Source organism: Anomaloglossus baeobatrachus, chromosome 1 (genome assembly GCF_048569485.1).
Source record: "Anomaloglossus baeobatrachus isolate aAnoBae1 chromosome 1, aAnoBae1.hap1, whole genome shotgun sequence".
NCBI classification, from domain to species: domain Eukaryota; kingdom Metazoa; phylum Chordata; class Amphibia; order Anura; family Aromobatidae; genus Anomaloglossus; species Anomaloglossus baeobatrachus.
In genome coordinates this window covers 797,580,967-797,595,620 of record NC_134353.1, presented here as the reverse complement: position 1 = coordinate 797,595,620, position 14,654 = coordinate 797,580,967, and the positions used below count along the sequence as shown (strand labels likewise).

General features: G+C 50.7%; 1 protein-coding gene across 6 annotated transcripts in view; it reads left to right on the top strand.

Moving 5' to 3' along the window:
- YTHDC2 (YTH N6-methyladenosine RNA binding protein C2) overlaps positions 1–14,654 on the top strand; it is a 276,916-nt gene that overhangs the window by 98,878 nt on the left and 163,384 nt on the right. For all 6 annotated transcript variants that reach the window (XM_075325002.1, XM_075325005.1, XM_075325003.1 and 3 more), the window contains exon 9: positions 778–885. In XM_075325002.1, the coding sequence (XP_075181117.1) occupies positions 778–885 (108 nt within the window). The remainder of the gene's footprint in view (positions 1–777; positions 886–14,654) is intronic.

Here is a 14,654-nt window from a genome sequence, read left to right as displayed (position 1 = left end):
GTACAATCACACTTTTTTTGCAATTTTTCCGCACTTGGAATTTTTTTGCCGTTTTCTAGTACACTATATGGTAAAACTTATGGTTTCATTTAAAAGTACAACTCGTCCCGCAAAAAACAAGCCCTCATATGGCAAGATTGATGGAAAAATAAAAATATTACGCCTCTCAGAAGAAGGGGAGCAAAAAACAAAAACGCAAAAACGGAAAGTGCCCGGGGGCTGAAGGGGTTAAGATGCACTCAAGATGCACTGACAAAAAAGATGCCGCGTGTGATCATAGCCTTACGCTGTATTCCCACGATCAGGGTTCACAGTGTTTTGAACCCAGCATGTTTTCACTTAGTCCAAATTGCTGCGTTGTACAGTACAAGCACAGTGGATGGGATTTCTAGAAATCCAATGCCCACTGTGCTTGTTTTTTTCCCACAGCATAAACTGACCTACGGTGCGGCTTTTCGAGCCGTAGCTTGTCAATTTATTGCTCTATAGCAGAACAGAGAGAAAGATCGCAGCTTTTCAAACCCTGATCGTGGGCACAGGCAGCCGCTGTCTCATGTAGAGAGCACTTTACACTGGGCTGCTGAGTGACTATTCGACGATGCCCTACAAGTACCACGCACATGCCCTATTCTTATTAATGGCAGCCTGCTTTCCCCAGAACAGGTGTATAATATAAAAAACAGTTAATTAATTTTGTTTAGTGATGTACTTTAGACAGTGCTTTTTCATTTTATTTTGGTTTTCACATGATGAATATTATGTTTCTGTCATCTGAAGTACAAGGACGACCCTTTGAAGTAAAAGAATTGTTTTTAGAAGATATTTTAAGAACTACGGGCTACACGAACAAGGACATGCTTAAGTACAAGAAAGAGAAGCAGTGTGGTAAGTACTGAGACTTGTTTATGATGGGAATATACAAAATTTAGTAGAAAGTTAAAACACAAAACAAAAAAAAACAGCTAGAGATTACAGGTTCCCAAGTCCTTGGACTGGTCGGTAGTGAGTGGTCTGCCGCTACATCCTATCCAGTGTCACATGCAGGCTAAATGACTGAGCAACTTATTTTGTTCGTAGAAAACAAGGGAGAACTAAGGAGACATTACCACAGAGAGCGGTGAGAAGGGTAGAAATGTCCACATTTTTTTAATGAGTCATTCTGAAAGGTAGAAGACATCAGCAACATAAAAAAACAAAACTGAGAAAATAACACAAAAAGTTAATACATATTTTAGAGGTGCAGATAGCGTATCTGAATGAAAAAAACTAAACCATCCTTAGGCTCTGTGCGCACTGGGAAATGGAATTTTCTTGAGAAAATTCCGCATACCCTCAAAGATTACCGCACCCGCGGTAAAAAACCGCGGGAAACCGCACCCGAAAACCGCATGCGGTTTGCCGCGGTTTTACCGCGGTATTATTCGCGGTATTGCCGCGGTTTTGCCGCGTGCGGGTTGGGATGTGCTTTATTGCATTCAATGCAATAAAGCACATTGAAGAAAAAAAAAAAAATAAATAAAAAAAAATACATTTAATTCTGATAGTAGATAGACAGAAGAATAGATAGAGGGATAGATAGATAGACAGACAGATAGATAGAGGGATAGATAGAGGACAGATCGCTGCATTTCCCACGGTCGGCAGTGAGTTCACATTACCGGCCGTGGGAAATGACCGGTAATTACCTCTGCTGTCTGCTGCTTTCATTCAGCCTGTGTCTGTGACAGTCGCGGCTGGATGTCAGCAGTGCAGGACGCCGGAGCCGGAGCTGTGGATGTCGGAGCTGTGGATTACGCCGGAGCTTTGTTGGGGTTAATAAAATGGTGAACGAGGCTTGTTGGTTTTATTTAAAATAAAGGATTTTTCGGTGTCTGTGTTTTTTTTCACTTTACTTACGGGTTGATCATGTCAGCTGTCACATAGACGCTGCCATGATCAAGCCTGGGGTTAATGGCGGTGGTCCCCCATCACCATTAACCCCTTGTATTACCTTGTCACCACTGCTACACGGTGGCAAGAAGAGCCGAGGACACTCCCGGTGCTGCCGCATAATGTATGCGACAGTCCCGGGGCAGCTGCGGCTGATATTCTCGGCTGCCGGAGGGGGAGTGAGGTGGGGGACATTACCCCTGCCCCTCTCCCTCCCCAGCCTGAGAATACCGGGCCGCCGCTGTGTGCTTACCTCGGCTGGAAGGTAAATATGCAGCGGAGCCCACGTTCTTTTTTTTCTATATTTCCGTTTTCTTTCTATGTGTGTTCTATGTGTCTGTGTCTATGTGTTCTGTGTCTGTGATGTGTGTGTGTGTGTCTGTGATGTGTTTGTGTTTACTCTCTGCACGGCTTCCTCTTCCTGTAATGACATCACTTCCCTGCAAAACCGCAAGCAAGTGATGTACATTACCGGAGGTAAACCGCAAAATACCGCAGGGAATAACGCAGCAAAACGCAGTGAACCGCACAGAATTTGCTGCCTGCGTTATTCCCTGCGGGATTTCATGATTAACATTGAGTCAATGGAGTGAAATCCCGCAGCGATGTGCGGAAAAGAAGTGACATGCACTTGTTTTTGCTGCGGGATTCCCGCAGCAAAACATGCAGCTGTCAAATTCCGCCCAGTGCGCACAGGATTTTTTTTCTCCATAGGATTTGCTGGTGATTCACTGCAGAGATGTTATGAACATTTTCTGCAGCGAAACATGCAGCAAATCCGCGGAAAATCCGCGGCAAAATCCGGTAAGTGCGCACATAGCCTTAAGGGAATCTGTCACTAGGTTTTTGCCACCTATTCTAAAAGCAGCATAATATAGAGACAGAGACCCTGATTCTAGTGATGTTACTTACCTGGGCTGCTTAGTGTAGTTTTCTGCTCTGTATAACCCCGATCCCACAACTGACCGGCAGCTTTCTGTGTACATGGTACATGTGGTGTGGTCAATCAGTGGTGTGGATGGGGTTGTAGAGAGCTGAGCATTCGGAGAACTGGTAGGGGCGGTGGGACTGGACAGAGCTATTGTCACCTACATAACACTAAGCCACACGGCATGAAAATCGGTGCCACTGGTGGAGTGGTCCAGGCGCAGTGCTGACCGGACAAGTAGGAGATCTGTAAACTGGTCCTAGAAGGGGCTACTCGGAAGAGAAGAGCTATGAGAAGTAGAGAAGGCAGATCAGGGGCGATGCGAACCCTTATTGGCCTGAAAAAAACGCAGCTCAAGTCTCAGGAGCTAGAGAGGCCCGGCAAGCATTGAGTGTTGGTGCCGTAAGAAAACAGATTGGCTTCGGAAGGAATTACTGTAAGACCTATACATACGGGGTCCCTGAAAAAGAGTCCAATGACTGAACCGTTAGTATCTGGTAGGGCGCTAGGAGGATATGGATTCCTGTTGGTGAAACTGGTCCTCCGTAGCATCGAATCTTGTCGAAGGTTTATCCGTCGTCTGTTAAGGGACTGGTGACAATCTGATCTCTGTAAGAGAGCGAATATGAGTAATATGCACATACCAGCCACAAACCATCAAATAGGATGCTGCAGAAGATTGTCTAGCCAGAACAACAGGAGGATACCCTGCGGAGTACTTTAAACCACCGATACAAGGTGGCGGGAAGTGATCACGTACAGGTTAGAGGACAATGTCTTACCTTCCATGAGGAGTACTCTGAACCACCAATAGAAGGTGGCATGAAGTGAAGCAGACCACGTACAGGTTAGACGACAATGTCTTACCTTTCTTTTTCGCTCCTAATTGGGAGACCCAGACAATTGGGTGTATAGCTACTGCCTCCGGAGGCCGCACAAAGTATTACACTTAAAAGTGTAAGGCCCCTCCCCTTCTGGCTATACACCCCCCCGTGGGAGCACGGGTCCCTCAGTTTTTGCTTTGTGTGAAGGAGGTCAGACACGCACACATAGCTCCACTGTTTAGTCAGCAGCAGCTGCTGACTATGTCGGATGGAAGAAAAGAGGGCCCATACAAGGCCCCCAGCATGCTCCCTTCTCACCCCACTTTCTGTCGGTGGTGCTTGTTAAGGTTGAGGTACCCATTGCGGGTACGGAGGCTGGAGCCCACATGCTGATTCCTTCCCCATCCCCATTAGGGCTCTGGGCGAAGTGGGATTTTACCGGTCTCCAGGCACTGAGACCGTGCTCCATCCGCAGCCCCTGGAGAAGCCGCTGGATATGGAGCTGAGTATCGTCAGGGACATGGCCCTGCTCCGTCAAGGTACTCTGTGTCCCCGTGCATACGCGCGCACACCGCAGCATTGCTGGGTGTGTTAGTGCGCCGGGGACAACAGCGCTGCTGCGCTTGTGCCATTTCCTCACTTCAGCTTAGCTGAGTGGGTAGACTCAGGGAGAACGGTCGCGCCGGCCGCTGGGACTGCGACGCGGCTGGGACTTGTGGTGCGCCGGGGACTTCCGCGCTGACCGTGCATATATCACGGCCGCGCTTATTACTACAGTCCCCGGCTTTTGCGGCCTAGTTCGTTCGTTCCCGCCTCCGCACCTGCCAGTCAGGAGGAGGGCGGGACGCTGTACAGAGCATCAGCGCTGAGGGCTGGAGTCTTTTTTACATACTCCAGCCCTCACACCAGGCACAGTAGGACGCAGTTTCCCGCACTTTGTTTGTGGCACGCCCACGGTCCGCCCCTCTTCACAGAACGCCGGCAGCCATTCCTGCCTGCACGCTGAGCTGCAGAGGGGAGACGGGGAGACCCAGACACGGGATTCTACGGCCTCATACCCGCTGTTCAGCGGGCGGTAAGCAGCCCTCAAGGGCTCACCCCCACTTGTGCCGTTTGTATACTGAGTATTTTGTGTTTGCAAATACTTTGTACTGTACGGTCGCTGGTGATTCTCGGCTATATACCCTCCTAGATTACAAGGAGGCAACAGCATGTCGTCCGCAAAACGCAAGGGTGCCAAGGCACAGACATTATATGCTGCCTGTACCGCATGTGGGGCTGCTCTACCGGCAGGTTCCACTGACCCCCATTGTGTGCAGTGCTCCGCCCCTGTGCAACTTGCACAGCCGGGGCCTCTGCTGGACGTGACCCAGGGTGTACCACCTGTGAATGCTGTCCAGGTGACAGGAACGGAGTTTGCAGCTTTTGCTGACAGATTGTCTATGACCATGTCAAAGATTCTTGAAACATTGCAGTCTAGACCAGTAACTCAGACCATGGACACTGTGGCATCATTGCTCCCTGGTCCCCCTCAGCTGGAACACTTCCAAGCTCCGGGGGTGTCACATGCACCCCAGGGTGACGATTCTGACTCGGACGACAGTCCCAGACAACCTAAGCGGGCTCGTTATGAGGGGCCCTCAACTTCGTCTCACTGGTCAGGATCCCAGCGGGACGAATCTATGGGTGATGAGGCGGATGTAACTGATCAGGATTCTGATCCTGGGACCGCTCTCAATCTGGATACACCGGATGGTGACGCCATAGTGAATGATCTTATAGCGTCCATCAATAAGATGTTAGATATTTCTCCGCCAGCTCCTCCTGCGGAGGAGTCAGCTTCACAGCATGAGAAATTCCATTTCAGATAGCCCAAGCGTAAATTAAGCACTTTTCTGGACCACTCTGACTTTAGAGATGCAATCCAGAAACACCACGCTTATCCTGAGAAGCGGTTTTCTAAACGGCTTAAAGATACACGCTATCCTTTTCCCCCTGACGTGGTCAAGGGTTGGACCCAGTGTCCCAAGGTGGACCCTCCAATCTCCAGGCTTGCAGCTAGATCTTTAGTTGCAGTAGAAGATGGAGCGGCACTTAAAGATGCCACTGACAGGCAGATGGAGCTCTGGCTGAAATCCATCTATGAAGCTATTGGAGCGTCGTTGGCGCCAGCTTTCGCAGCCGTATGGGCACTCCAAGCTATTTCAGCTGGGCTTATACAAGTCGACTCGGTCACACGTACATCTGCCCCGCAGGTGGCACCATTGACCTCTCAAATGTCTGCATTCGCGTCTTACGCGATTAATGCTGTCCTGGACTCTACGAGCCGTACGGCGGTGGCGTCAGCCAACTCCGTGGTTTTGCGCAGAGCCCTGTGGTTGAGAGAATGGAAGGCAGATTCTGCTTCCAAGAAGTGCTTAACCAGTTTGCCTTTTTCTCGTGACCGATTGTTTGGGGAGCGTTTGGATGAAATCATTAAACACTCCAAGGGTAAGGACTCATCCTTACCTCAACACAGACAAAACAAGCCCCAACAAAGGAGGGGTCAGTCTGGTTTTCGGTCCTTTCGAGGCTCAGGCAGGTCCCAATTCTCCTCGTCCAAAAGGACTCAAAAGGATCAGAGAGGCTCAGATTCTTGGCGGACTCAGTCACGCCCAAAAAAGACAGCAGGAAGAACCGTTACCAAGACGGCTTCCTCATGACTTTCAGCCTCCTCTCTCCGCATCCTCGGTCGGTGGCAGGCTCTCCCGCTTTGGTGACATTTGGCTGTCACAGGTCAAAGACCGTTGGGTGAGGGACATTCTGTCTCACGGGTACAGGATAGAGTTCAGCTCTCGTCCTCCAACTCGTTTCTTCAGAACTTCCCCACCGCCCGACCGAGCCGATGCTCTGCTGCAGGCGGTGGCCGCTCTAAAGGCGGAAGGAGTGGTGACTTCCGTTCCTCGTCAGGAACAAGGTCACGGTTTTTACTCCAATCTGTTTGTGGTGCCAAAGAAGGACGGGTCCTTTCGGCCCGTCCTGGATCTAAAGTTGCTCAACAAACACGTAAAAACCAGGAGGTTCCGGATGGAATCTCTACGCTCCGTCATAGCCTCAATGTCTCAAGGAGATTTCCTAGCATCAATAGACATCAAAGATGCTTATCTCCACGTGCCGATTGCGCCAGAGCATCAGCGTTTTCTACGCTTCGTTATAGAAAGCGAACACCTGCAGTTCGTAGCGTTACCTTTCGGGCTGGCAACAGCCCCTCGGGTCTTCACCAAGGTCATGGCAGCAGTAGTAGCTGTCCTGCACTCGCAGGGTCACTCCGTGATCCCGTATTTGGACGATCTACTTATAAAGGCACCCTCTCAAGAGGCATGCCAACACAGTCTGAACGTGGCACTGAAGACTCTCCAAAGTTTCGGGTGGATTATCAACTTTTCAAAGTCAAATCTAACCCCGACCCAATCACTAACATATCTTGGCATGGAGTTTCATACTCTCTCAGCGATAGTGAAGCTTCCACTGGACAAGCAGTGCTCTCTGCAGACAGGGGTGCAATCTCTCCAGCAGAACCAGTCCCACTCCTTGAGGCGCCTCATGCATTTCCTAGGGAAGATGGTGGCAGCAATGGAAGCAGTCCCTTTCGCGCAGTTTCATCTGCGCCCTCTACAATGGGACATTCTCCGCCAATGGGACGGGAAGTCGACGTCCCTCGACAGGGATGTCTCCCTCTCTCAGGCAGCCAAGGACTCTCTCCGATGGTGGCTTCTTCCCACCTCATTGTCAAAAGGAAAGTCGTTCCTACCCCCATCCTGGGCGGTGGTCACGACAGATGCGAGCCTATCAGGGTGGGGAGCAGTGTTTCTTCACCACAGGGCTCAGGGTACGTGGACTCAGAGAGAGTCCACCCTTCAGATCAATGTTCTGGAAATCAGAGCAGTCTATCTTGCTCTGCGAGCCTTCCAACAGTGGCTGGAAGGCAAGCAGATCCGGATTCAGTCGGACAATTCCACAGCGGTGGCGTACATCAACCACCAAGGGGGAACACGCAGTCGGCAAGCCTTTCAAGAAGTCCGGCGGATTCTGACGTGGGTGGAAAACACAGCATCCACCATATCCGCAGTTCACATCCCAGGCGTGGAAAACTGGGAAGCAGACTTTCTCAGTCGCCAGGGCATGGACGCAGGGGAATGGTCCCTTCACCCGGACGTGTTTCAGGAGATCTGTCGCCGCTGGGGGAGGCCGGACGTCGACCTGATGGCGTCACGGCACAACAACAAGGTCCCGGTTTTCATGGCACGGTCTCACGATCACCGAGCTCTGGCGGCAGACGCCTTAGTTCAGGATTGGTCGCAGTTCCGACTACCTTATGTGTTCCCACCTCTGGCATTGTTGCCCAGAGTGCTCCGCAAAATCAGGTCCGACTGCCGTTGCGCCATTCTCGTCGCTCCAGACTGGCCAAGGAGGTCGTGGTACCCGGATCTGTGGCATCTCACGGTAGGACAACCGTGGGCGCTACCAGGCCGTCCAGACTTGCTGTCTCAAGGGCCGTTTTTCCATCTGAATTCTGCGGCCCTGAACCTGACTGTGTGGCCATTGAGTCCTGGATCCTAGGGACCTCAGGTTTATCTCATGATGTTGTTGCCACCATGAGACAGGCTAGGAAACCATCCTCCGCCAAGATCTACCACAGAACGTGGAAGATATTCTTATCTTGGTGCTCTGCTCAGGGAGTTTCTCCCTGGCCATTTGCATTGCCTATTTTTCTTTCCTTCCTGCAGTCTGGGTTGGAAAAAGGTTTGTCGCTTAGCTCCCTTAAAGGACAAGTCTCTGCGCTATCCGTATTCTTTCAGAAGCGCCTGGCGCGACTTCCTAAGGTACGCACGTTCCTGCAAGGGGTTTGTCATATCGTTCCCCCTTACAAGCGGCCATTGGAACCCTGGGATCTGAACAAGGTTCTAATTGCTCTCCAGAAGCCACCTTTCGAGCCTATGAAGGAGATTTCCTTTTCTCGGCTTTCACAGAAAGTGGCTTTTCTGGTGGCGGTCACGTCTCTTCGGAGAGTGTCAGAGCTGGCGGCGTTATCTTGCAAATCTCCCTTCCTGGTGTTTCACCAAGACAAGGTAGTACTGCGTCCAATTCCAGAGTTTCTTCCCAAGGTGGTATCTTCCTTTCATCTCAATCAGGATATCACTTTACCATCTGTCACAAACCACCGGGGGGGTCACTCAGAAATCCCCCGCGCTGGCTACCAGTACGTCACAATCGGGGGGTAACAAGTGGGTGTCACCCCTCCTTTATACCTCCCGACCGACAGACAGAGCACGTGACGCGCTCTCTAGCGCCCCTCTTATAGTCAGGCCAATTATGGAATTGCCCGACAATAAGCAAGGAGGCCGCTATACTACTTATGCCGATTATTGAAGGGTCCCCGGTGAGAGTAGGGTATATATTCCCCCGACCTCCGCGGGCGGAATATATAAAACCTCCCCGAATCTCACTGGCCTCCCCACAATAATCCTTGGCACAACTCGCTGCCACCAACCGCTTCACGGTAACTATTAGCCGAACACACAGACGTGGGATTCAAGATCGAGATAACAGAACAGCCCAAGATTAATTATATAATTTAATCAGCCTAAAGCACACTAGAAACTACAATATATACAATAGGGAATCTACAGAATATACATATGTCAGAGTACAGTTACAGATAAAGCATGGTTTACAAACAGGTATGCAATTCAATCAGTTACCTTGTGCGTCTGGCCACAGGGGGGCGCTGTAGACCAGGTTTCTAGGAACTCCCACAGATGTTTCCTGCACGTGACCCCCAGCGAAAGAACACTGGAAAATGGCCGAAGTAGGGTTATCAACCTGGGCAAATCCAGGTCCCCTCCTACCTTCGTGACCTCAGAGGGAGCACTGCTCCACCCCTGGCTGGAGTTATGGACAAAATCCACAACATGGAATATGGCCATAACTTTGCCTGGGAGCGTCGTAGGCGGACGCCGACGCTCTCATTGTGACAGTTATGAATTTAGCTACAGAATGAGAGGTTTCATGACTTGTCTACTAGTTCCCCATTGGCTGATATCACGCCTGGGGTATTTCCCAAGCTCCCGCTCCCATAAAAAGGGTGTGCCAGCATCGTCCGCATGCGGAGACACCATTTTTATGGTTGCCATATTTATCGGAAATATGGCTTGCGAGATATGAACCATTTTTTACTGGAGTCGTTCTGTCTGGATACTTCCAAGCTTGCTAATTAGATAGCAGCTCCTACCACAGGGTCACGGCAGGGAGTCATCCTGTGTCCATTGTTCCCACATCACCTAATTTCCATATCATAGGAGATGGCCATGGGATGTGACACCTTCACAGATGCTGGACATTGAGAACAAGAAGGGAGGGGGGCACTGCCAGGGAGTGATGAGCGATTATGACTGGAAGTCATAATTCATCTTCATATCCCGGGATTTGCCTCACACCATCTTTGTGTCCGCATCCAGTTCACCAATTTGAAAAGGGTTTGCATCTGTTGGACCTGGTGAGAGCACTCAGGATCTACATTTCCCGCACGGCGCCTCTGCGCCGTTCGGATGCACTCTTTATCCTGGTCGCTGGTCAGCATAAAGGGTCGCAAGCTTCCAAATCCACCCTTGCGCGGTGGATCAAGGAACCAATTCTTCACGCCTACCGTTCTGCTGGGCTTCCGACTCCTTCTGGACTGAAGGCCCATTCTACCAGAGCCGTGGGTGCGTCCTGGGCATTACGGCATCAGGCTACGGCTCAGCAGGTGTGCCAGGCGGCTACCTGGTCGAGTCTGCACACTTTTACCAAGCATTATCAGGTGCATACCTACGCTTCGGCGGATGCCAGCCTAGGTAGACAAGTCCTGCAGGCGGCGGTGGCCCACCTGTAAGAAAGGGCTGCCTGACAGCCCGATCACGAGGTATTCTTTTACCCACCCAGGGACTGCTTTTGGACGTCCCAATTGTCTGGGTCTCCCAATTAGGAGCGAAAAAGAAGAAGGGAATTTTGTTTACTTACCGTAAATTCCTTTTCTTCTAGCTCCAATTGGGAGACCCAGCACCCGCCCTGTTTTTTCTTAGGGTATTTGTTTTTCGGGTGCACATGTTGTTCATGTTGATAAGTTACGTTCTCCGATATTGTTTATCGGATTGAATTTGTTTTTGAAACAGTTATTGGCTTTCCTCCTTCTTGCTTTTGCACTAAAACTGAGGGACCCGTGCTCCCACGGGGGGGTGTATAGCCAGAAGGGGAGGGGCCTTACACTTTTAAGTGTAGTACTTTGTGCGGCCTCCGGAGGCAGTAGCTATACACCCAATTGTCTGGGTCTCCCAATTGGAGCTAGAAGAAAAGGAATTTACGGTAAGTAAACAAAATTCCCTTCTTCTTGAGGAGTATTCTGAACCACCGATAGAAGGTGGCAGGAAGTGAAGTAGACCATGTGTTGGTTAGAGGACAATGCCTTACCTTCCATAAGGAGTACTCTGAACCACCGATAGAAGGTGGCAGGAAGTAAAGCAGAACACGTACTGGTTAGAGGACAATGCCTTACCTTCTGATTACCTCAGACGGTTGGTAGGAGGAAGAAGATGGACCCGCCTCACTGGGAAGTGACTAAATGAGTGGTACCGCAGGGAGGGAAGCAGACAACGTACTGGCTAGAGGCCAGTGTCTTCCCTCATGATTACCTCAGACGTTTGGTACAAGGTAGGAGATGGCCCCGGATCACTGCTGCTGCAGGAAGTGAAGTAGACAACGTACCGTCTGCAGGACAGATAAGTGAAAAGATGAAAAAGATGAGTCCGGATCACTGGGAGATGACTAAATGAGCGCTGCTCCAGGAAATGAAGCAGGCAACTTAGTAGTTGGAGGTCATTGCCTTACCTCGTGGTTACCTTAGACGAATGATGCGAGGTAGGAGATGGAACCAGGTCCCTGGAAGTGACTAAATGACTGCTGCTGCCGTGCCGCGTCATGAGTCCTTTGTAGATGGATAGAGTCCTCGCCTCAGAGAAGATGAAAGGGATACCCGACCCGCTGCTATGAGTGAGAAGGTGGTTCTGACTCACAGGGTCATGGACAGAGCACTTAAGTCTGTTGTTGTGTCCGGCCTATGGTCTGAAGAATGCTGGCACACTGGTTAGTGGACAGGTTCATAGCAACAGTGACACACAAATTATGGCCCACCGGATAGTGGGCAGAATCCTAGAAACAGAGGACCCCTGTATGATGGTTAGGTGCATAGAGCAACACTGGATAGTGGATACTGGCACCCTGGATGACAGACCGGTACATAGAAAAACAGTGACAGACCAAATAGAGAACAGATTCCATGAAACTGGCCCGGAGAAACACTGGCACAAGTGAAGTGGACAAGTTGAACAAAGCACGGGCACGATGACGTAAACTGTGCATAAACAGGTGCATACAGGAACACTGGCACACTAATAGTGGGCAGGTTCATGGAAACACTGGTAAAACGGCGACAACAGGTGTATATAAAAACTTGGCACACTGGGCAGTGGACCGGTTCATGAAAACACTGGTTTGCCAGAGTAAACAGGTGCACATAGAACACAAGCACACTGGATAGTGGGAAGGGTCTCATATGCAGCTGCGCACTAGGGCACACAGGTAGTACGCAGAGACACTGGCACACTGGATAGTGTATAGATTGAACGAAGCACTGGCACGGTGAAGAAAAAGGTTGCCTGAACTGGTGCATACAGGAACACTGACACACTAATAGTGGGCAGGTTCATAGAAACACTGGTACACCGGCGTCAACAGGTTCATACAAAAAAATGTCGGCACAATGGATAGTGGACCGGTTCATAAGAAACACGGGTACACCAGAGCAGACAGGTGCACATAGTACACAAGCACCCTGAATAGTGAGAAAGGTTCCAGAAGCACCTGCGCACTGGCACATAGTAGAGAGAACAGGTACATGCAGATGCTGGCGTACAGGTATAAAAGTGGAAGGTTCACAAATACAGGTACACCGGAGTACATAAGTGAATACGGTAAAAACTAACACACTAGACAGCGGGTACAGAAGAGTAGGAGGGAGCATGAGATACACTGACGCACTAGAAGAGGACAGATTCACAGAAAACAGTGGAGAGCTCCTGGAAATTTGCACGTCAGGGACCGCAGAATAATTACCATACGTAGCGAGATATAAGCTCCTGATTGCTGGGTAGAGTGCAAAATCTAACCTGTAGCCTGACTGGATAACCAGGTGCAAGGGCGGTACCCTGGAAAGGGATGACACGACGGGATAGGTGGTACTTGTTATGTCATAACCCATTCTTGAATAGTAGCAGATCTGTGCTAGGCAAGATAGTCTTCCAAAGGAAGGAGTTTTAATTACAAAATAAGGTGTACAGTGACAAAACCGTGACACCTGGTTTTGTAAGGGACAGGATGGATAGAAACCCTGTGACTCTTTACTACGGGCAGACATTAAAAAATTGTGCTCCATACTGCTCCTTCACAGACTGCAGTGTTATAGGGAAGGAGCATTAGGAAAAAATGAGCTTGGCTGTGGAGGCTGAACTCAGATGATTGTGACACACTGATGCCTCCGGGGGAACGTAGATCAATTGCTGCCTGCAGGGGAACGCTGACAGTGACACATTGAAGCCTGCGGGGAAGCGCTGACTGACACCTGGAAGCCCCCGGGACTCGGATATCAGCGGGGGAGCCTTGGATGAAACGCTGCCTGCTGGAGAATGCTTTCAGAATAAAATAGCTGCGGCGACAGCGTCACCTAGGCGGAGAGACTTGGGTCTATCGCGCTGAGCAGCCGGACGGCAGAGATGACGCGCCCCGGGGGGAAGTTCGCGTCAGGAAATTGTCAGGTGCCGGGAGGAGGAATGGGGGCGGGCCGGATTTGAAAAACCCGCGCGCGCGGTTAACAGAGTCTCAGCTGGGGGGCGTGGGCTGCAAGGGCGCGCAGATGCCGAGTGGGGATAGGCCGAGAACGTTGGAGATGGCGTGATCCGGCAAGGGGAGAGGCCGCAATGGCGCCGGAGCTGGATTGGAAGTCGGAGAGGGACGAGAGGGGGGGCCGCAGGGAGCCGATCACGCAGGGAGCCCATGCAGCAGGGGGGAAAAAACTACCTAGGGGAGTTTTTTATTTTATAATCAACGGGACCTACCCTGCATAGTTGGAGAGGGGCTCTGAAGTATATATAAAACGTGCCCCTCCACCCATGACCCAGGACAGGGGTGACTATGGGGAGTGCACCTATTATAAAGGAGACACATGTGACCAGAGGTGGTACCTTTCTTGGAGGTTCCAGCTTGTTATGATCTGGCTTGTCTTGATCCTGGTGATCCATCCTGGAGAAGGCGAGTGAAGACATCTCGACAGACGTCCCGGGCGTAGGTGACGGGAGACTGGAGGGGTACCTCTCCATCCCAGGTATCATCTTCGTCCTCCTACCCCACAATCGAGCTTGGGAGCTAGAGAGTTGGGGAGGGTGGCAGGACCCTCCGCCTTAGTCAACGACGTTGCACTTTTCCTCTATGCGGATGCGCCTCGAACACTCTTCTGTGTTGGAGGGGCTGGGTTCACTGCCAGACAGACACGGAAGACAACCGTAGTGGCGGACGGACCCCATTCTGTGCAACCGCTCTTTGAGGGAGAGCAGGGTGAACGTTTACACCCTGTCGCCCGACGAGCTGTGTCTGAAAAACAAAGGGAAAACATTAATAAAACACAACAATACAAACCTGAGGGGCTGAGAGCAGCCCCTGCGTGTCCAACCTCCTCGGACACTAAGCAAAAACTGATCTCCTCAGCTCCGGTCGGTGGGTGTATACTACTGGGGAGGATCCAACCTTTTTTTTAATTTGCATAGTGTCAGCCTCCTAGAGCCAGTAGCATACACCCTATGGTTTCCTGTGTCCCCCAATGAAGCGACAGAGAAAGTCTAGTTATAAAT